Raw genomic sequence first — 24,096 nt, 5'->3', positions numbered from 1 at the left:
TTATTATTATTATTATTATTATCATCTCAAACAAACTCTTGAGTTCAAATATGTTCATCTCATAAATGACTGCTATGTATTGATTTAAATTTTGTATCTTTACTGATTTGAACCTTGCATCTTTTAGATTATTTGTTTAGACTCTTAAAAAACAGATTGCATAGACATATTGCTGGAATTTATTACCCTGGAGAAATTAGGATTAACGGGGTTCTTCAGCCTGGAAAGAAAACACTGATGTAATGCAAACACAACAGTGGTTTTAAGATTATTGATGTAATTTCACATGGAGCATGGCCTTTAAGTTTGAGATGTATGTTGCGCAGAAAAAAGGAACTACAGATAGCAAAGGATTGCACTGATAAAGTAGTAAGATCTAAGCTTTTGACACTTCTGCTAATCTTCAGTAGACTTTAAAGCAGGGATTAATTTTTGTTTAAGACTGTATATAGGTCATTCTATGTCAAATATGTGTAGTACAAGTCCAAGGAGGTTATGTTCAACCTTTATAATGTACTGGTGAGGCCTCATCTTGAGTACTGTGTGCAGTTTTGGTCTCCAGGCTACAAAAAGGACATAGCAGCATTAGAAAAGGTCCAGAGAAGAGAGACTAGGCTGATTCCAGGGCTACAGGGGTGGAATTATGAGGAAAGATTAAAAGAGCTGAGCCTATACAGTTTAAGCAAAAGAAGATTAAGAGGTGACATGACTGAAGTGTTTAAAATTATGAAAGGAATTAGCACAGTGGATTGAGACTGTTATTTTGAAATGAGTTCATCAAGAACACAGGGACACAGCTGGAAATTTCGCACAAACATTAGAAAGTTTTTCTTTACTCAAAGAACGATAGACACTTGGAATAAGCTACCAAGTAGTGTGGTAGACAGTAAGACATTGGGGACTTTCAAAACTCGACTTGATGTTTTTTTGGAAGAAATAAGTGGATAGGACGGGCAAGCTTTGTTGGGCCAAATGGCCGGTTCTCGTCTAGAATGTTCTAATGTTTAAATCAAACAATTTTTCATATATCTCACGCAGTTTGGTCTCAAACAAATCTGAAAAAAATACCAGGTGTAACCATGTTATCCAGGAGTTATTCTGATGTAAGGTCAATACTTTCCAAGACACAGCCAACTATGTGAGGAAAGAGGAGTGTCAAATTTGATACAGCTTTATTTTTTTATCATTTCACAATGCCGTATCTCATGAACTATTCCACCTAGTAGGGTCAAATTTTGCATACTTGTACCTTTATCGTACGTAATGAAATCAAAATGTTTGGTCCAGATGACATCACTTTGTAAGGGAAGACCGTCAAAAATGAAAAAAATTGTTTTGTGTCTTTGGTTTTGCTATGTTTAGGCTTTCAGAAAGCATACTTCTAGCTGATACAGCCTGCTGAAAATTTTTCCATGTTTAGATACCTGTAAAGGGCTTTTCAAAAGGCTATAAAAAAGAAGAAACTGCATCCGGGTTTCACCAGCAGACCTCTCAAATGTGAAACAGTCATTTTGGGTCTAACTAATTGATCTAAATTTCAGACTGCGTGGTGGAAACACTCAGACACTTTTAATAAAATATTTTTCCTGTATCCTACAAGGTCACTTCTTTCTCAATAAACAAGTCTTACTTTTCCTATGTGAATCTTTCATTTTTATTTTCCATTTTAAACATGGGTTAAATTCACCATTTGTCAGCAATGATAATCATCAATAACTTGTGTATAGGATTAATGGAAATAAAATTAAGTACAACAGCTGTTTGATTTATCATTAAATACAACAGTAGTCATTATGAAATGTTAACATCTTGGTATTGCAGCAGCAGGAATGTGACCCATTTCATTTCTGTTTCAATCAAAGTGCAGTGTGTAGGGCATCTTTGTCTTTGAGTTCAAGATGGTACTGCCTCCCACTGAGAACTGTAGGTGCACCAAGCACCACAATGGCACCCAACAAATCAACAAATATAGTCTCTAGGTGGCCAATGGAAAGGCTGTGCGGGATCGTCTGGATACATGAAACATATCAGGATGTCCGATTCCTCACTTGTCATGAATCACAACAATCTAACATTTTTCATCACACATGCACCCAACATAGCCTCCAGTAGGACACCAGTCTAATGTGAGCGACATATCTGATCCATCAAGAGTGTGATTATAAGAGGGCAGAATCTCAGCTGCTGCTCCAGTGGTAAATATTTGGACGGTCAATTGACTGACTTTACTAGACACCCGGCTGACTTTGAGTTTGCCATCTTCTGTAGGGATGTGACAGTGGTATTCTCGAGTACCAGATACTCTTTTGACCATGGAGAATTGCATTCTCTGTTCAGCAACCTGAGATAGGACATTGTCATTTGATATGAAAAAAAGTTTGACTTTTGACTTACCGTTTGGAAAGTCAATGATTACCATCATTGATATATGGCACATTCAGCCTATGTTTAGGATGGGAAATAAACATGAAAGGTTTGCATAAGAAAGTAAAGTTTGCATTTTGAGAAAGAAGGGACAATGTAGAATAAAGGAACAATATTTAACAAAAAATATCTGAACACTTCCACATGCCATTAGGGTGCTCTGAAAATGAAATCCAAAATGATTTTTAGATTTGAGAGGTCTGTGGTTCAAACCCTGATACAGTTACTTTTCTGTTAATTGTTTTATCAGAGGGTGGCACGGTGGCGCAGTGGGTAGCGCTGCTGCCTCGCAGTTGGGAGACCTGGGGACCCGGGTTCGCTTCCTGGGCCCTCCCTGCGTGGAGTTTGCATGTTCTCCCCGTGTCTGCGTGGGTTTTTTCCGGGCGCTCCGGTTTCCTCCCACAGTCCAAAGACATGCTGGTTAGGTGGATTTGCAATTCTAAATTGGCCTTAGTGTCTGCTGGGTGTGTTTGTGTGTGTCCTGCGGTGGGTTGGCACCCTGCCCAGGATTGGTTCCTGCCTTGTGCCCTGTGTTGGTTGGGATTGGCTCCAGCGGACCCCCGTGACCCTGTGTTCGGATTCAGCGGGTTGGAAAATGGATGGATGGATGGATGGATGTTTTATCAGAAAGCCTATATAGTTACCTGAATAAGGGAAAAAAAATCAAAAAAGTCTGTTGGTTACAAATATGTGTTTCTGAGGCCTAAACATAGCTAAGCCAAAAACTCAAATTAAATTTTGGTCAATTTCAAGGTGCTGCTTTGACCATGCAGGGTCATTGGGACCAAATGTTTTAATTTCGTCACAATTAATGTACCAACATGCAAACTCTGAGCCTGCTTAGCGGTTTAGTTCTTGACCTATGGACTTGTGAAATTTGATGGAAAAACGAGGCCAGATAAAATCGACCATCCAGGCCACCTGGCTCCTGGCATTCATGTGGATGTCACTTGGGCATGTACCACCTACCTAAACATTGCTGCAGCCCCTGTACACCCTTCATAGCAATGGTCTTTCTGTGTGTATTACGTTTATGGTGTGAGAATACACCAATACAAGAATGATCTTGGGGAGTTACACACATCCTGCAATAATAAATATGGAACAAAGAGCAGGGTGAAGAGCAAGCAGTCATCTGATTTTATAGTGTCATTTCATGATAATATATTTGCTGTAGTTGACAGGATTTTGGAGGTAATCATGGCTCATAATTACTTTAAAATATAGTAAACTTCTCACAGTCACTAGGATTTGCACAGTGGAGGGGTGAAGTGTGATGTAGTGGATGGTGCAGTAAGGTAGGAACAGAGTAGACAGCTCAGCTGATATCACCAGGAAACATCCCACTCACAGTGTTTAGATGCATTATCTGGTTGGCCAAGGCTGGGAGTTGTTCTCTTAGTTCAAAGCAATAAGAGGCTGCTTCTCAGGGCTGCTGTAATCCAAACATTGTGGGGTCGCAGATGGCCACTGGCAGTTACCACAGTGCAAATCTGCAAACTTAGATGGCTTGTCATATGTGCGAGTCCACGATAAAACAGTCTATAAGTCAGATTAAATCTGCAAGTATGTATAACAGATGTTTTTTAGAGGACTGTGTTCTTTTGTGAACTTAGAATAATATTACTAGGGGGTTACCCCTGTTTGCTTTGCTTGCCAACCCCCATGGCCTGCGCTACACACCAACCACTTCACGTCTCTGCCCCTCGTGTTGTGAAGGAGACGCAGTCACTCCTCCAACACCCCCTTTTAAACGGTGATAAAATGGGAAACAAATATTTTTTTTTTTACCTCCTCTTTGCTCAATCAGCTGCGTCTCACACAGCTCTTCAAACATTTAAAAGCCTGTACAGCTGCTGTCTTTGTCATAAACTCTTTGTCTTTTATTTCCGGCCGTGGGAGTGGTTAAGTGTCTTGGCACAAAGTCTCATCATGCGGGACGCGAGTTCTTGATATTTTAGTTTATAATTTAAAAACAGAATAAGAATCTGAAAATCTAACAACATCACATTAAAGTTCGATAAATTCTGAAAAGAATAATACCAAACATATATATGTAGGTTTTAAAATAAGCCCGATTTAAAGCATGACAAAAAACGTCATATAAAATCATTGCACTTTTAAGCTTAGGATTTTATATATAGAGAGAGCAGATTTATATTATTTTATGTTCAGTGTGATTTGTGAGTGAACTTGAATTCCGCTTTCAATAGCTCACAAGTAATACAAGCAGTTCTTTTGGTATTTTAACTTCCACTTCCAGACTCCAAGAATGAAGCATAACCATAAATAAAAATATAAATGAAATGTCTGAAAGAGCTATACTTAAACCTATAAGAATAAAGAAGATTCAAGTTTAAAATACAATAACATATAATTGGGCGCAGTTTTGTCAGTGAACTTGTTTCAAAAGAGCAAAAGGAAAAAGATGATTTAAAATGTTGCATACATTAAAAGAATTAATGGATAAATCTAAAGAAACAAATATATTTAAAATGAAATTGCAAAACAATATATAAACATAATTTTAATTAAAAGTATGTTTTGATAAAAAGTAAGCAGTATGTTTATATTTTGTACAGGTTTGCTCCATATTACTTACCAAGAATGCTGCAAACAATTGACACCAAGCCGGTCCCTGCTCCAATTTCAATCACATTTCTATCAGTGAGAGTGTATTTTTCCTGATTGGTTTCCAAGAAATGGCAAAGCACCATAGCCTGTAAAGTAAAACAGTTGCTGTCTAAGGAATATCGGATTTTTCTCTGCCAAAAAAATATCTTCTCAACTGCAATCTTCAAAGTCATAAAAATAAGTGATGCATACTTGGCATGCGCAGTATTAGACTAGCTTGAATAAAATGAATGTGGGCAGTGGACAAACCCAATGGATTTGTAAGGGATGTAGACATTCCCGCCATGTGAAAGGGAAAGACTATGCCGTAAGCTACAGCAGAACGTTCGGAGTAGAGCTCATCAGGTCTTTGGATTGAGAGAAAGTATTCCTCCCAGTTGTTTCTGTAACCAAACTGGTGCCAAACGTCATGTTCTGAACTTTTTCACTCCTACACAGGTAAAGCCAAAGGGGAAATCCTGATGTTTGGAGAGCCCCAAATTTCCATAAGTAAACGCCTAGGTTTATGTCCTGGAGAAATCTCTCCAGTGGTGCACAATACAGTGTCAAAATAACACAGTAAATAGCAGATACTGTATGAGTGGTAAATTGAAACTGACTGTCAAAGAACATGGGCAGTAAATGTATCGTGTCCTAATGCCCACCTTAAAGGAATACTCCACCCAAAAAAATTCTAATTTTTTTAAGTTTCTTTTATACATCACTACTTTGTAGTAATGGCTGAGAAAATATTGTAATCTAAATTTTCATGGAGAAAGGACCACAGTAAATAATATAAAAACATCCAAGAAAAAATCTCATGTTACTCATATCACATAATCCACACCTCAAGTCATCCAGTAGTGTGCTCACAACAGGCAAACCACATGCATTTTTTGCTAAAGTACTGTAAAATAAGTACTTTCCAAAAATCAGAGGAGTGCACGCAGAGGAAACGCATTCACATTGTCCCCCTCATTCATTGACCAAGAGTCCTTTCTTCGCTTGAATAGCTCATTGCCTTCTGAAACCGTAACATTTTGCTGTTGCATTTCCATGTACTTTTTCTTGGTGACCCACTGGACTATAGTAATTAGCTCTTTTTTAGAGACAAGTTACACTTTAGTATCATTCTGTGATGGTAGCTGTACATTTTGCTCTATGTCTCCTGCTATGTGTTTAATTTTGTCTTTTAAGAATCAGGAACTGCCATCAACCATTATAAAATCTTAGTTCAATAACTATTAGCACACTCTGTGTGTATCTTCCATTGTGAAATGTTATTTACAACCCTTATTTATAGCACTGGGGGCATTTTGTTAATTTATTAATATTATAAACCAAATAAACAGTTTCAATATAATTTATAAATCTCACCCTAGGGTTTCCACATATTGCCCTAATCTGAAAAGCTAAGGAAACTACAGTCCCTTCAGTCTTGAACTGAGAAGGATATATCAGGAATATCTGGAATAGATCTGGATAATATACTGGGATATGTTTGCTGCTAGCTAGCCAAATTATCTTGAGGAACTCAAAAATCTCCTCTTGGTCCTCTGGTCTTCTATACTACCCAAACAATGCTGTCACTGAAGAACAGGGAAGGCTAAGAATATATGGCTCCAAGACTAAAAAGGATTGACCTCATATATTAGTTAAGGAGAATTAGAATGGTTACAAAATATCCACACTAAGGAACAGAGGACACTACAAAGTGTGGGGTGGGACCCAAACTGTTATGGTTTGTAAACACGTCTCTTTCCTCCTCATATATGCATCTATTATTGTTTCTGTGTGTCTGTGATTAATCTGTTTTGTGGCTTTCCTTGAGTCTTTTTTGGTTTTTGGTATATTTATATACAGTATGTACTTCTTGTTGTTAATTTATGTTAATGTTATGGTGGAGATATCACCTCAGCGCTATTTATATTATGCTTTTTGGTGGCTGTCTCCATTTAATATAGCCACAGTCACATTGTTTGTGATTTCTCTACTTATTGTTTGTCATGTGGCAGTGTGACCCAACTTGTACCAGATATATAAAGATCAAGTAACACTGCTGCTGACATCCTAGTAAGGGACTGTCAGTCCTAAACTAGCGTAAGAAGTTTCACGCTTACTGTATGTGACTTCAGCATTTGGTTAGTAATTTGCCTCTGGTGAACAGTTCAAACATCTTACTATGGTTTACTTGACTTAGGCTACTCTTTTGACAGTGATTCTGCCTGTTCCCTTTACTTCTGCTATATCTCCTGATCATTTTCTCAGGTTTCCAATATTACATAGAACATGTGTCTATTCCATGGTGGTCTCTACATTGTTGTTTCTGCTCCAATAGGAAACAAATGTCTTAGAGCAACTTTTATGTTTTAGACACAGAGAGAGATAGAAACTAAGCCAGCATAAGTTGGACAGACGAACTGCCATTACTGAAGGCTATAAAAGCAGCTACTGTTTAGAAGCTGGATTGCACATGCATGATCATTCTGAACTTACTGAAGGCCACACCACAGCCCCATAACAATCTGTAGATTCCTTGATTCTGATCTCACAGTCAGCAAAGTAATAGCCTTCCCATACAACAGTCTTGAGAACAGAAGGGGTGAAACGTCTCTTCATAATTTCTATTGCCATTTCTTCATCTTCATCATTATAATCATCTTTGTTTTCTGAAACAAACAAAAAGCCAAAGATGACAAGTAAGCTCCTTTAGAATAAGTTATAGTACAATATGAAAATAATTTCCTATGGAGTGAAGCTGTCAGAACTGAATTTATGGCAAACATTTTCTTCTACTTTATTTCACACAACTAGCTGTGCTACCCACCTAAGATGAGTTGACATCTAAGTAATCAACGTTAACATTTGCAGTACACCACGCAGTGCATATGTCTCTGTTATATGCATCTTGGTATGAGACTTGTAAAAGCAATGTTACTGCTTGCAATGCACCATCTATTAGAATGACAAATGCAATGCATTTTATTACTAAAAATATTTGTGAATTACCATTTTTTGGAATGACAGAGACATAGCAACTGAACAGACACACAGACACACATACACTTATCCTTTAAATAAGATGGATAATTACTTATATGTTTGAAGATGTGACACATAAAATAATGCTTCCTGTCTTAAATTTGTTTTTAATTACATTGATTCTGAATAAGCTCATTTTTTTCTTACTTTTACACAGTAGACTCTTGGGTTAAATTAAATCCCAACACACACACTATATTGCATGTGGTGAATTTTGAATTTCATTCAGTGTTTGTGTGCTGTTTTCTGACTGTTGCCCACTTTGATATTACCTGGGGCTCAGTAAATCCTAAATGGGACAATTGTTTGTGGAAAATGAAAGGATATAAAGTCCATATACAGTAATTCCATATATCCATTATTTATCAATTTTCTTACCTGCTTATCACAGCCTGAGGCTTAGAGAGATTACAAATATATACTGAGATATTTGTAAAAAGATTACAAATGACATGTCTATCTTAATCACCACAGCGAGTGCAAATTGAGGAGCATGGCACTGTTATTAAATACTCCATTTATATAATTACAATTTGGTAACCATACTTGTCAGGAGGATTTAATAAGCAAGCTACAAAACCCTGGTGTAATGTTGTTTGCTGACAAAAATAGCTTCAGGAATTATTAATAGGAGCACATGGAAGGGCTGGTGTTGTTGAAGGAATATATAAAGTATAAACTATCTAAGTGTATAAAGTATAAACTTTAAAACAGAAGATACAGAACATCAAAGCACTGATTGGTACAAAAATGCTGTTATGAAAAGGAAAAAGTACATTATTCCGGTGACTTCAAGATTTTGGCAAATTGTACTCAGAAATATAAGCTTAATTATGACATTTAATTTCTCTCTCTCTGCATAAACCACAGTGTACCTTGAGCTTTAACAGATTTATTTTAAGCAACAGTTGGAACTCCTGAATATTGCCAGGGACATATTTATTGAGCGTTGCCATCCTGATAAACTATCTTCATGTACAGTATGTAAATATTTTTACCTATGTCATTCTGTGGGTAACCGGAGTCTACTTCAACCGTACAGTACAATTGTCTTTGTCTTGTCTTTTAAAACAGATGTGCCAGCAGCCATGTTCATGACGTTATACACCAAGAGTGATTTTCCTGTGTGGCAGGCGGCCGAGGTCCATGCCCAGCCGGCATGTACTCTATATTCAGGGGGAGCAGCCCTGGACGGTGCAATACCTCCCCCTGGACACTAGATGCCCCCCCCTCCCCCCGGATGCAGCGGTGCCTCGGTTACCCACAGGGCTCCATGGGAATTGGAGTTGGGTGCAGCCCTGTTGTGTCCTGCAGGCACCGCCAGGGGTGCTGCAGCTGGGACTCCTGAGCCCGTATGGACTACATATTCACCACACCAAGAAGTGCAGCCGGAACACGGCAATCAAGCACCTGGAGCACTTCTGGGTGAACTATAAAAGGGGCCAGCAGCCACCACTTGAGGAGCCAGAATCGGGAGGAGGAGGACGAGGTTGCCTGGGAGGAGTGGTGGAGGAAGAGAGAGTGCTTATTTGTGTGTTTTACTTGGTGTTGGTGCTTGGGGAAAGTGTACTGCCTATGGGACACGAGGAAGACGTGTACCCACAGGTGAAGAAAAAAATAAATAGTTTGTTTATTTTACACACGCCTCCGTGTGAATGTGTGTCGGGTCGGGCACCTATATAGCGCCTTCCTCACACCTGCTACATGGAATGTAAACTATGGAGGTGGATGAATTCAATCAGCAGTTTCTAGTTTTCATTGTTTTTCCAATTATATTCTTCATAATATATAAAATGGAGGAGAATACAGAGAGAAGGAATGAACATAGAAACTAACACAATGACATTAAATAAAAACATTTCTTTTTCCTTCCCCATTTTGGCCAGATTTACAAGTTTGTCCACTATCTTTCAGATGGGAGAAACAAAAATACAAAAAGACAAACATTTTCTTTCTGCAGTAATTTGCGTACACCAATTCCTTTTATAATAATGTTAAGCTCTTTCACCTCTCTCGCATGTGTACTGGGATTAGCCTTTTTAACTTTACATTTTGGGGCCAATAAGACATTTCTTAGATTTAAGCTCATATTAAGGGTGGCATGGTGGCGCAGTGGTAGCGCTGCTGCCTCGCAGTAAGGAGACCCGGGTTCACTTCCCGGGTCCTCTGTGCGTGGAGTTTGCATGTTCTCCCCGTGTCTGCGTGGGTTTCCTCCGGGCGCTCCGGTTTCCTCCCACAGTCCAAAAACATGCAGGTTAGGTGGATTGGCAAATCTAAATTGGCCCTAGTGTGTGCTTGGTGTGTGGGTGTGTTTGTGTGTGTCCTGCGGTGGGTTGGCACCCTGCCCGGGATTGTTTCCTGCCTTGTGCCTTGTGTTGGCTGGGATTGGCTCCAGCAGACCCCCGTGACCCAGTGTTCGGATTCAGCGGGTTGGATAATGGATGGATAGATGAAGCTCACGTTACTCTTTTTTGGATGGCAAAATACATACTTCTGTCAGTTCTCAATCTCAGATAGCAGCTATTTGCAATTTGAAAGGCACAACATTTCCAAAACTTAATATGATGTTGGGTCCAACAATCAATGCATAGGGACTTCCTTACCTCTCGCAAATACACCAAATTAAACCCACAAAAAAAGACACTTAACCACTAATACTGACCAGAGTATTTCACTAAAGCATTTTCTCAGTGAATCTGCTGTGTTCTTGTTCAGCTAACGTTTTCTTGGATATCCATATTGTGGCTGGCTTAGACAAATGTTTTTCCATGTGCCCCATGATGCTTTGCAAGGCCAGTGTATGAGAGCTGAATCACAGTTTTAGATGGGACAGCCCCCCAGATATATAACATTGATTCTAGTGGGGGAAAAATTAGTGAAAAACTTGTACATTTAAACAGAAAACATGCATGCAGAAGAAAACCAGAAGTGTGTCAGGGTATTTGTGTCTTAAAGGTGATGTCTTTTTGTATGGACTTGTATGTGACCTGTGTGGAATATATGAGCCTACCACTTTGACAGTATTACCCAGAGTCCTGTGCAGCTGAAGAAAGCAGAATGGAGTGAAGAATCCACATGCTTTAGCATTTTGCTTATCTGGTATTAGCAGCAGTGAATGAGCAAATGTACTAAGGGAAAAAAAACCACTTATTTTAAGTTTGAAAGAGCTGAATACCAGCTATCCAATCTGTGGGGTCGGTGTGGGTGTTTGAGCCACAGTGACATCATGCTTCCTGTCTGGAATAATATTTACAGTTCTGATATTTAATTCTATTAATTTTATCTCAGGGAAGTACAGTGGCACACTGGTTAGCACAGCTGCCTCACAGTGCAAGTCACACTTTTGCCCACAATAATCGTTCCAGCATAGGTGGCACATGTTTCACTAGCCATCAGGGACACTTAAAAGACCACTCAAAACTAGTTTGGTTTCTCTTTCCCCATTGGCTTTGAAGCCTTTTTTGTTGAGTTTGGCAAAACTTCTGAACACTTCCATGATTTGCCTAACTCGAGGAGAAGCAAATTCAGTGGGGTTAGCTGGTTACAGTTAACCATTTTAAAAACATGTGTACAACCCATTAAATTGAAGCAGCCTGAGAAATGTAAGATGTACAAGAAGACAGACCCAATTTAGCCAGAGTTTCTCCAAGTCATCTAACAGGATCATATTAGATCAGAATCATACATTGATGAAATCATATATAAAAAAAAATCCCTGTCTTAAACTGAAGACACTGAAATTGTACATAGTTCATTGTGTTTCAATTCAATCTTACCTTTTCCTTGGGACTGCGGAACCAGACGCCTACTCACAAACCACAAGAAAGCCTAGAAACAGGTTAAGTGCAACAACTGTCCTTGGCTGAACCCTGTGTCCCGAGATATAAAAATGTATAATAGCTGCAGAAATACTCAGTGACCATATTAATGTAATTTCCTAAAATTAAAAAATAATTCAAATATCTTATTAAGATGTAAAGGTTTTTATGTTTTTTCAGAATTTAGGTAAAAAATGAACAGATTCTAATGAAAGGTTAAATTAACCCGAGACTTCCATTTGGAACCTTCTTTTGTATATTCAATCAAACTGGAACTTGATCACTATCAACTATTAAACCAAAAGGTACTAAGAAAGTCTTTTTAGTTCATTTCAGGGTCTCCCAGAGTAGTCTTGGAGGGATCCTGAAGAAAGTTAATGTTAATCTGTAATCAGGGGTCTTCTTTAGGAAATGTAGTTGGCTTTGCACACTGCCAAAATTTAAGGTTCCACTGTGAACCAAAAGTTGCATATGCTAGAGAGGTTACATACAGCAGGAAAAATAATCTTGAAAAATGCTGGACTAGTTGCTAGTTCCAGGATGAGATTAATGAAAATTACGTCAGGCATTAAAGAACTTAGGAGTCACGTTTCATATACAGTTACTACTTCTGTAATCCGTTTAATACAAAATTAATTTTTAGCATTAGCTTATTCTTTAAAATAACAATGGCTGCCTCATACATGTCAGATCCGCACCAGACTGGTCTGAAAGTATGACAACATCTCTAGTGTACATTAGGTGGAAATAATTAATTTCTCACCTTTGAAGATGAGAGTATTTATCTTAGTCAAATCATGTCTGTGATTCCAGTATTCAAATATGATCTGATGGCCTTTTCTCCTTTCCTTGGGCTCCCTTAGACATGGTTTCATTTTGTTTTGTGAGCTGTGTGGCCCCTGTTCAGATTTCTTTCAGCATGCAGCACTAGCTTTGGAACCATCCAATATTAATAAAATTATTTATTTTTAAATTGCCTGAATGTACAGCTTTAACAATGAAAAGGTTACCCTTTTCTGTCTTGAATGTTAAAAAAAAAAAATTGATTTGCTACACTCAGTTGCTTAATCTTTCAAAAGTGGGTCTTCATTTTTTCAGAATTATTTATACCTTCTGCCATATTTCATGGCAAAGGCAAACACTCATCGCCAGCAGATTTCCAATTATTAAGGACAGGGCATAACACATTTACAACCTGACAGAATGTGCTGCAGTTCAACACATTCTGAACAGTATGCAAGAAGCAATGCACAATGGCTGCCAAGTGTTGTGGGAGCCGTGACAGACCTAAGTACAGATTCTTTACGTATACCTTACATAACAGGGGCAGAGAGAATTTACATTTACAAGGCAGCAACAATGCTAAACCATGAAACACTGCATTCGTTGCATGAAAAATACACCATAAGAATAAAGATTTTTTTTCTCTCTTTAGTGTTCTTTATATGCCACCTTCACTGGGAAAATTAAAAGAAAACAAGCACTTCAATTGCAACCTTTTTGCTCAGAATAATAACTTACAGCACAAAGTATTTTTAAAAGAATTTCTTCAAATTAACTGGATATTATCTATATGAAAATACAGTGCAATAATTACTTTACAATAGAGCACAGCACTATATATATCCTGTGTTGTGAACAAGTGCAATTTGGTTTAAACGAAGGAGAATTTTAGTTAGATGACCAGGGAATGACAGAACAAGAAACAGCTAAAGGAAAAAGAATGGTCAGAGATGGTTGTACCAAAAGATCAAAAAATTATCAACAAAACTAAAATGGAAATATAGTCAAGCGACAAAAGTGAGAGGTCCTAACAGCATCATTCAAGGGGAATACTTGGAAATGGTGCAGAGCTACAAGTACTTGGAGGTTTACATAAAGAACAAACTAGAGTAGTCTGAGATCACAGTGGCACTGTACAAAAAGGGCCAGAGCAGACTGTGCTTGCTAAGGAGCCTCAGGTCTTTTGATGTGTGCAGCAAACTGCTGCAAATGTTTTACCAGTCATGCTAGCCAGTGTATTGTTCTACACCCTGGTCTCACTGGGAAGCAACATGAAGTCAAAAGAGGCGCAATGCTTGAACAATCGTATCATTGCGAACCCTGCACACACTGGAAGCTATCATGGAAAAGAGGATAGTGGCAAAATCGAATGCCATCATTAAATGTCCCCTCCAGGAGGCTCTCCATCGGAGCACTTTTAGCCACAGCCTCATTCTACCACGGTGTGCTAAGAAACACCTCTGGCAGTTTTTCCTGTCTACTACTATCAGGCAATTCAATGCTTCCACCCAATGTACTTGTTAAGTTTATTTTTTATTCATTTATTTAGTTACTAGTCATTTAGCCCATTACAATAACGGGCTCTAGAACAGTAGTGCATAAACATTAGTAGGAACAGTCTATATTAAATGGCAAGGGACTTTGACCTCATTCTTTTTGTTGGTCGTATTTTTCTTTCTTTCAGCCTTTCTTTTGTTGATGTTTACTTGCTGAGCTGACCGTTCTTCGTGGGCTGCCGCCGTGTATTGTGTGTCTTTAATTTTCTGTGACAGTAATACTGTCTTGTACGTCTGCTGGCTTGTACGTCCGTAATATACCTTTAATTTTCTCTGGCGGTAATACAGGCGTGCGCATCGGTAATATGCCTTTAATCTCCGCTGACAGTAATACTGGCTTGTATGTGGCTGTAATATGTGTCACTGTACTGTGTACCTTTAATTTCCTCTCACAGTAATACTGGTTTGTATTTCCGTAAAACGCCTCTAACTTTCTCTGACAGTAATATTGCGCATCGCACCGTGCCCCGCGCATGCGCACTTCACCAGAAGACACACACACACATGGACACACAAAGGGATTTTATGAAAGAGGATTTATTTATCGTTTGATTGATTAGATGTATTGTCTATTCTGTGAGTCTGTATTCTTGATTTTTATGTTTCTGCTGCTGTATGCATTTGAATTTCCCCATGGGATTTATCTAATCTAATCTAATCTAATCTAATCTAAAGACACTTTTGCCTAACTAGAAATAGTATTCAAAATTCTTCACAACCAGTTTGAATTCCAACACCAATGTCAACTCGAGGATGCATCACATTCACTGCAGAATAACAGTCAATAACTCAATATCCAACAGCCATTATTTAGTTTAAATCAAAGTCACTTAAAAAAGATGTAACATAAGAAAATAAAAGTAAAAAAAAAAAGATGTTGTCTTTAATTAAAAATGTTTCACTCACAGCATTTTGTATCATTCAACCTGATATCAAAAGTACATAACTCAAAATCCCATTGCATACTGCAACAGTTCTTATCAAATAAAACATATCTCTCTATTATAATAAAAAAATCCTGGGACGAGACGTGACTTTTCAGAGAGATACTTTCACATCCCATGAGACGAGACTTTGTGCCAAGAGATTTAAGCACGCCCGCAGCCGGAAATAAAAGACAAAAGAGTAGATGACAAAAGACAGCTGCTGTACAGGCTTTTAAATGTTTGAAGTGCTGCGCGAGATGCAGCAGATAGCCAGCAGCAGCTGATCGAGCAAAGAGGAGGTAAAAAAAAAAAAAAAACAAAAAAAAAAACTTTTTGTTTCCCATTGTATCACTGTTTAAGAGGGGGTTTCGGAGGAGCGTCCACATCTCCTTTACAACACGAGTGGCAGAGATGTGAAGTGGTGGGGGTTGGCGAGCGAAGCAAGTAGAACGTCGTACAGAATTCAAAAAAACGTTGGCACGATACACATGTAGAGCAGGTTAGAGATAATGAAAGTACTAAAATTCAAAAGTCTTAAAAAATGATAGTAAAGATTGCATTAGCGCAGACAAACTGAAATTATTACTTGGTGAAATAACGAAACAGCGAAAAGACATTGAATATATTGTTCGGATTTAAACTTTAAGTTGGAGACTTGTAGATTGTTTAATTTGTGTTGCCATCAGGGGAAAAAAAAAAAAGTAGTGTTTCTTCCCAATGAAGAGGCATATCTGCGGGAATTAAAACATTTGTTGTTTGGTGAAAGTGAAATCCACATATGCGAGCGGCAGAGATGCGAAGTGGCTGTTGCGTAGATGCAGGCCGGAGGAGTTAGCGAGTGAAGAAAGCAGGGGGTGAAGCCCCTAAATCAATCACAAAACTGAAACGTCTTCTGCAAGCAATTTAATGTACTGATGAATATTCCAAATGTTTTTCCATGAGATGGTTCATTTGGCTGCAAATGCTTAATTTTCACTTATAATGATCTTATTCATTTGTATCTATTAATTTCAAATCAAAGCAATAATTAGTCCTAATTTGATCCTGTAAACACAAGCCTCTCATTTAAAACCATTTAGGCAGTCAAACACAATTATACCTGTGGCTAACATTAGCTGAGATAAAGCGAAGAAATTTATGCTGAGAAAACCACTTATTGCAATCTGCAAAAAATTGATTATTAATTTATTGGTACACAGACTGTATTTATACATGACATTTTGTACAGTTTGTACAAGTAAAATTGCTATAAACTATGTCTTTTGAATACATGTAAATTCTCATTAAAACCTACATCAGCAGTACAGGTGGCTTTTAAAATAATCTGCTTAGTTTTAACCTAAATTAAATAAACAAATGCAATATTTATAAGAAACTAGTTAATTATACAGTATATGCACAACATTTAACAGATCGTGTGTCAGAAATCTAATAAATTACTGTATTAAAACAAGAGAAATAATAAGAGTAAAGCTGCAGCTCAGACACAAACCATTGGAACCACAATAACCTAGTTGTTGCCACTTACACTTGCTCTGCTCCATACTTGCTTGCCATCTCTTCAAAGATTATCATTTAGAAATGCAAGATGTCCTACTTTTGGGTGAAAAAAGAAAATGTTTTGCAAATGAACCTTTGATGACTGAGATGCACTCTGCTCAAGTGTGCTACAGGATGAAAATATGGTGGCCTAAACATCACATATTACATCAGTGGTTCTTGAATTGCATGCAGGGTAGCCCAAATTTGATTGGAAATTTACAAAAATATGTGAAGAACATCAAAGCCAGTATATCTAAGGAAATTAATTACAACAATTTGTCAGGTCAAGCCCTAGCATGATTCTTGGGAACGTACTTCTGCTTTAGACAAAAGATTGCATCTTACTACGTATGCAAGTCACGCTAACATTAATGCAAGTAAATTAATCATAAAAGAGTCTGATAAATTAAGTCTATGCTTAAGTTAACTTGAAAGAAGCACAGAGGATTGTTTGTTTGTTTATTTTATAAGGTTAGCAATTGATAAATGCTGAGAAACTGGACTGATTCTAAAATAAATACTTGATTCAATGCAAGAAGCTGTTAAAACAGATGCCCACTAGCCCCACTAATGTGCTGCACACTTAACGATCACTTCCAAGTTAGCGAATGGATGCATTTTCCCTAAGCAATAGGAGCAGTATGTGAAGCTGGCAGTGAAGCAGTAGTGAAAACATGATGTACATGGAACATACGGTGAAATCCAGACTGTAATTTGTAATTTTCTTTTCCGTGGTATTCCTGTGCTAGATATCATTAGGTTTCTGCATGTTTGGGTGACATTCTGTCAGATATCACTATCTTAGGGACTCCAATACTGTCTCATAAAGCTGTTTGTTCCTTATCTATAATACAGAAACCCCATTATGAAATTCTTGGCAAACACTCATACAGCCTTGTGGCTATGACTCCAAGTTTGCTTGAGTGGTTTCACACATTTTAATGTTCAACCTAGACTGAAATCCTTTGCCTACCTGACATGAAATGCGATGCACTAACTGGCATGAAATGTTTTAAGAAAATCATACAAAGAGAAGAATTTTTGACAGTGAACTTCGTTCTAAGAAGACTGACATCAAATGCAAGAAAACCTGAAGAGAGTTCACTTGTTATTTTAAAATGGCAGTGTCAGTCATACTCAGTCTTAACAGCTACTTTTGATAGTAGAACACGTACACAGACAAATCCCAAAGGTCTCCTGTTGCTAGTAAGCATTCGGGATTGTCAAGACAGGAACAGTGGTTACCTTGTGCTGACGAATGCTTCCATGGGGATGCCATGCCAGCTATCAGTGATGCTTTGCTTTGATTATCTACAGTGAGAAAGCAAACAAAAATTAGCTGTTACAATGAAATGGAGTAAGTAAGCTATGGCATAACACTGTTAAGATAGTTTTAGTCTGAAAAGTCAATAGCAAAGTAAGTGAAGGCAAATAATGAATCGAAAGTGAATGCATCGAAAATAATGTAGAATGGAGATCACAAGGCCCCATCCTGAAGTACAACATCCAACTTTATTAACAGTTAACTTTTTATTTATCCACAATCCTCTTTATGAAGAAATATTTTCTAATATCTTGAACCCCAGTAGATGTTCAGATATCCTAATGAACCTTTTGGGTGTTAAGAACTGGAAAACCACCGTGTTCTCATTTTTTTGCCTTAGGTACATTGTTTTCTGTTTGTAGGACTTAATGTTTACAAGCTTCATCTTTATGTGTGTGTTTTTATTTAACATGTTTGTTTGACAAAGATTTTAAATTTTTCCATTTTTACTTAAGTGGCATGATGCTGCCATTTTATAATTTTAATGGTTAACTGGTAACTAAGATACATTCTTTTCTTGCTACAGACCATCACAACATCTTGCGGATAAAGTCCAGATTTGCACCATTAGTCTTTTGTCCAAGGTTATGGATTTGAAATGTGAACTAATATTGGTTGAGTATTTTTTGGTTCGATTATCTGGTAATGTCTCATAACTTTCCATGCCTCAATTCGATTCTCAGTCTTAGTAATCTGGTTCCAGTTGAATTATTGTTATCTTTTTTAATGACTCCTGGCAAGTCTTGTTTGTCTACAAAAATGCTTAAGTTTTAGCAATCCACAGTCTATACAGAAACCTGTGTGTTATAGTTTCTGTCCTCGAAAAACGGTCACATCTCCTTTAGTCAGCAGGCTATTTGAAGAGAGTAGATGGAAATTTAAAGGGAGATGGAGAACACTGGGCCACTTTGAGTACTTATGTCTGGCATAATATTTGGCATCGTACCCTACCCTTAAAGTGGCCTGTAATAATGCCTTTGTGTGTTTAACTGGCTTGCTAATTTCTATACGCTATTTGTGTCAAATCAATAGATAAGTCATTGGTTTTAAAGGGAAAAAAAACAGCGTTAGGCAATAGTAACTGGATTGAAAACCAGAGAGAACTTTGGCTAAATAAGTGTCTACAGTCTTCCTGGCGATGACCAATGAGAGAGTGTGCACCAGGAAAGGCCCAAATATGGATTAAAGATGAAAGAGGTCATTCAGAGCAGACATAAAAACTGAAAAGGGCAGTCAGTCAGTCAGTCATTGTCGAACCTGCTATAACCTAACACAGGGTCACGGGGGGTCTGCTGGAGCCAGTCCCAGCCAGCGCAGGGCACAAGGCAGGAACAAATCCCTGGGCAGGGCGCCAGCCCACCGCAGGGCAGAAAAGGGCAAAAAAAAACCTATTTCATTGTTTTCCATTATAACATCAGGGACCCAAATTCAATATGAGTGGGTTTTCTACAGCTACTCCAGCATTTTCCCATATCCCACTAGGTGTGGTTATAGGTATGTCAATAAATGTGTTTTATGCCAGTCTGGTGTATCATTAGGGAGTGGTCCCTGCTATGAGAGTAGTGCTGCTAGGACAGACTCCAGATTCCCATTATCCTTTAATGAAATAAGTTGAAAAGACGTACTTGCATAGACTAATGAACTTACTGTACCTTTATGGAGTTTGTGACACAACTCCTATTGATTAGACCAGTCGATTTCACAGGTCAAACCATATTAAATTAAAGAAGATGCAATTTGCCTTTTAAAATCAGTTGGAGAATTGATGTTTACAAAATCCAATTACTTTTTTTTATAGCAGTGGCTGCTTTTGCTCTTAACCTATGCTGCGCTGAAAAACTTACAATAACCAGCAATTTATCTGCTTTGTAGGAATGAAAAAATTTAGAAAACTAAGCAGCTCGTCTATGCACTAAAGTGTCTCATTTGTTTTTTAGCTTTAATTTGAAACTGAAAGACTCCCTTAAGCAACTGATGGGTCTTGGTTTATTTATAAGATGTTACTTGAGACACAGTGATAGGAAAGTGCTCATTCAACATTACCAAATGAACATTTATAAACCTGATTTGAACATGCCTGCTTCCAGTTCGTCTTACATTCTCTGCTAATAAATTAACATACCTGAAGATATGCGGAACTGTTTATGACTTTTTCCCTGTTCTGCGATGGCTCTCACTGCAGTGCCTTGATTGTTATCCACACAGGTTTAATGGTTGTGCCTACCCAGAAGTGTATGACTTACGTTAACAGATCTCGACAGCTGCACTGTGACACATCTAGGCCATGCTGCAATATATTTACAGCTTGGACAGATCATAAAATGTAACTGAAAGACAACACATACGAAGAACATTTAGACAATTACACCATCATTCCAGAGGCTGGAATTTCACACATTAGAAGAGGATTAATTAAAGTTCCATTCATTGCATCATAGTTCTGGAGTCTACTCCAGTAAAAAAAAAATACATAAACAAGGCCTGAAACATTGTTTTATTATTTTATATGAAAAGAGTGGCTTGAACAGATCGGTAGTACATCAATTAGATACCAAATACGTTTCTCATGACTTTTTTTTTTACTTCTACATAGAGTACACAGAGATTGAACATTTCATTTTCTTAAATGCTTTTTCTCTTGTAATTTTTAAAATTCACAGCTTGAAGTGGCAGAGTGGAATAGTGGTTAGCTCTGCTCTCCATTAGCTTGAGTTCTGAGTTACATCACAGCCAGGTCACTACCAGTGTGAGGTTTACATGCTCTAACATTCTACAGATGTGTTTAAATTGGTAACTACAAGTGATTATGTGAGTGTGTGTATGTCTATATGTCTGTCCAGTGATGAAGTAGCATCCAGCCTAGCACTAGTTCCTGCTTTACGCTCAGTATTTTGGGATAGGTTCACCTCCCCTTGACACGCACTGGAAAAAGCAGGTTCAGACAACGGATGAAAAGTGTGAAGTTGTGCTCTTCTTTTTAGACATTACTTTCATTATTAATACTGGAAATTAAATATAGAAATACATTTCAGTATAATTATGCTCCTACCAACATACAAGGTTCAGTTCACCCCCCTCCCTGCCCATGAAGACTGATTTGAAAGCAAAAGGAAAGCCACTGGTGAAAAGATGAAAAACTAAAGATGCCTCAAGCATGTTCTTCTCTGCTTTAAGGAGGGGATTGGAAGCGTCTAGAAACAAATGACACACTACAGAAGGGAGACAGAAGTTGCGGGGAGTCTGTGCAGCACAGGACAGTAAAGACCAAGAATTAGAGTGCTGCGTCTTCCAGTTACATGATGAAAGAGCACTTTAATGGAGGAGAAGGAAGACTGAATGTCAGTTCAGTTCCAGCTGTCAAAAGGAAAGAAAGCTTTGTCGGGTAAGTATAAAATAAGAGACTGCTTTTTTTGTTGATCATAAAAACTTGGAAATAGGTTTGGGATGAGCTGGAGCTAAAAAAGAGGACTTAAATTTCCTCTGCGGGCACATTTAAGGAGGACTCATCTCTTGTAGCTGATCGAGATAAACACTTCAATATGCCTGTCAGCATCCCTGATATTTACGATTAAAATTTCATTCAAAGACTTTGTGTTTTAGTTGGTGAAATGTCCCATCTGGTCCCTAGAATTATTAAATGCACAGATATACACACAACAATGTAGCATCAAATAAACACTTTGTAGTAGAAAGAGATGCTCCCAGAATTAGCACGTTCTAGTAAGTAAATGAATTGATTTGCACATATATTATCAGTCACTTGTATTGCTGCTGTTGCACACAAACAATTTGGCTCAGTCAAGGGTTCAGTTGCCTTATAAACAATTAAATAATACTAGCCAACCCGCATACGCCGCATAATTTGTGTATTGATGGGTGAACACTTCCTGAAAGACACAGTTGTCCAAATGGGGTGGGTTTGAGGATACGACCGTAAGTGAATGAAAAGATGGAACTCTGGAGAGAGGGCGGGGAAGCGGGCCCGAGAGGTTTCGGTTCCTAACCGTCCAACGACGGGTCGGCACAACCGGTAACAATCCTTCCGCAGGTTCACCTACGGAACCCGTGTTAGGACATTTACATCCTCTAGATAGACAAGTTCGATCATCTGACACCCATTCAGCCCCCGCCATTCTAGTCTGCAGATTTCTTAAGTCATCTCTTAGTCATCGTTCAGCACGCACTGCCTGCTCATGTGTCCGCACCCAACTCCTCACCTGAATTGCTTTCATCTGTGTACAGTCCATATGCACTCGTGAGTCACGTTGACTGTTCATTTTCCACACACCGCCTCAGTCGCATGCACCTGTGAGCCACGTTCGGGCCGGGTGACGTTTTCCGTGTTGAGTCAAATTAAGCCACAGACTCCACACCGGGTGGTGCCCTTCCGTCAATTCCTTTCAGTTTCAGCTTTGCAACCATACTCCCCCAGAAACCAAAGACTTTGGTTACCCGGTTGGCTGCCCGGCGGGTCATAGGAATAATGCCGCCGGATCGCCAGTCGGCATCGTGTATGGTCAGAACTACGACGGTATGTGATCTTCTTCGAACCTCCAACTTTCGTTCTTGATTAATGCTTTCGCGCCATGGTCGGCTGTTTAGTGAATTGCTGGCGGGCGTGGCTGTCTTGCGTGTGTCTTGCTTGCCATGGACTTAGTGAAGTATATATATATATGATACATTGGGAACAAATGCTATTTTTTATGCAGTGGCATGTGTCAACATATCGACATGATAAAGGGAAAGTACTGTTGTTGATGGTTGCAAGAGGGTCTCACTTCCATTCAAAGGTCAGTCGGTCAGTGTCCAACCCGCTATATCCTAACACAGGGTCACGGAGGTCTGCTGGAGCCAATCCCAGCCAGCACAGGGTGCAAGGCAGGAACAAATTCCGGGCAGGGTGCCAGCCCACCGCAGGGCACACACACGCAACAACCACACACCAAGCACACACTAGGGACAATTTAGAATCGCATGTCTTTGGACAGTGGGAGGAAACCGGAGTACCCGGAGGAAAATCACGCAGACACGGGAAGAACATGCAAACTCCACACAGGGAGGACCCGGGAAGTGAACCCATTCAAAGGTGTCTATGTTAATCTTCCAGTAGTGTTGCTTTCAGCTTATCTTTTGATATGTAGTCACATTGCATATATCAAAGCATTTTATCATGTCTATTAACGCAGTATATTGCCCTCTATGAACGCCAGGCAATGATTTAGGTGAGTGACATGACTACTATGGGCATTATGGCATCACTGTGTGTGGACTGGTGTTAGGTTTGAGCATACTAGGCTACCAGTGTTAGCATTAGTTCTCTTTCAATTATAAGCACTGCTTTTCAATTGATGCTGATGCCTCTGCAGTTATATGTGCAAACGATGCAGCAGTGGTGCAATCCAGACATCATTCCTCTTTAGTAAGTGTGGTTTCAAGGTAAGATCCACATTGGAATAGCAGTACTTGCTGATCATGGCACTGGAGAGTAGCAATGTAATGCATGTTGGTCAGGCATGCAATAAATAATTTCACTGTACACATCAATAAACTTGAACTTAAACGGCATAATGTTTGGATAGTGCATTTCATAGCGTAGAACATTACTGCGCATTATAGCCAGACATTTCTGTTAGGAGTAGTTGCATCTCATCAACAATTTATCTAGGAGGTCAAGCCTCCCAGTAGATTATTTTTAGTGGCAAACACACAATCCAACAAGACCATGACTGACACAACACTGTTATGATGTTCTGTAAATATTTTCAATCATCTATGGCTAACAGTGTTTTAGACATACCTTTAATAGAGATGCACGAGATATGATGTAACACATACAACTACAATTCCAATGAAGTTGGGACGTTGTGTAAAACATAAATAAAAACAGAATACAACGATTTGCAAATCCTTTTCAACCTATATTCAATTGAATACACTACAAAGACAAGATATCGAATGTTCAAACTGATAAACTTTATTGTTGTTTTGCAAATCTTCACTTATTTTGAATTTGATGCCTGCAACACGTTCCAAAAAAGCTGGGACAGGGGCATGTTTACCACTGTGTT

The 24,096-nt window shown here is 38.6% G+C and overlaps 1 protein-coding gene across 2 annotated transcripts in view; it reads right to left on the bottom strand.

Annotated features, from left to right (window-relative positions):
- Positions 1-24,096, bottom strand: part of mettl21e (methyltransferase like 21e) — a 33,504-nt gene that overhangs the window by 1,777 nt on the left and 7,631 nt on the right. The window contains exons 3-6 of one of the 2 annotated variants that reach the window (XM_051926877.1): positions 20,151-20,355; positions 17,935-18,015; positions 7,534-7,697; positions 5,027-5,144 (exon numbers count right to left, since the gene is read on the bottom strand). In XM_051926877.1, the coding sequence (XP_051782837.1) occupies positions 5,027-5,144; positions 7,534-7,697; positions 17,935-17,983 (331 nt within the window). In that variant the 5' untranslated portion in view covers positions 17,984-18,015; positions 20,151-20,355. Of the gene's footprint in view, positions 1-5,026; positions 5,145-7,533; positions 7,707-17,934; positions 18,016-20,150; positions 20,356-24,096 lie in introns of both variants that reach the window. The other variant, XM_028801306.2, reaches the window with a different exon arrangement.

The sequence above is a fragment of the Erpetoichthys calabaricus genome, chromosome 4 (assembly GCF_900747795.2).
Source record: "Erpetoichthys calabaricus chromosome 4, fErpCal1.3, whole genome shotgun sequence".
Lineage (NCBI taxonomy): Eukaryota > Metazoa > Chordata > Cladistia > Polypteriformes > Polypteridae > Erpetoichthys > Erpetoichthys calabaricus.
Note: the sequence above shows the minus strand (reverse complement) of the source record. Positions and strands in the feature narration are given on the sequence as shown.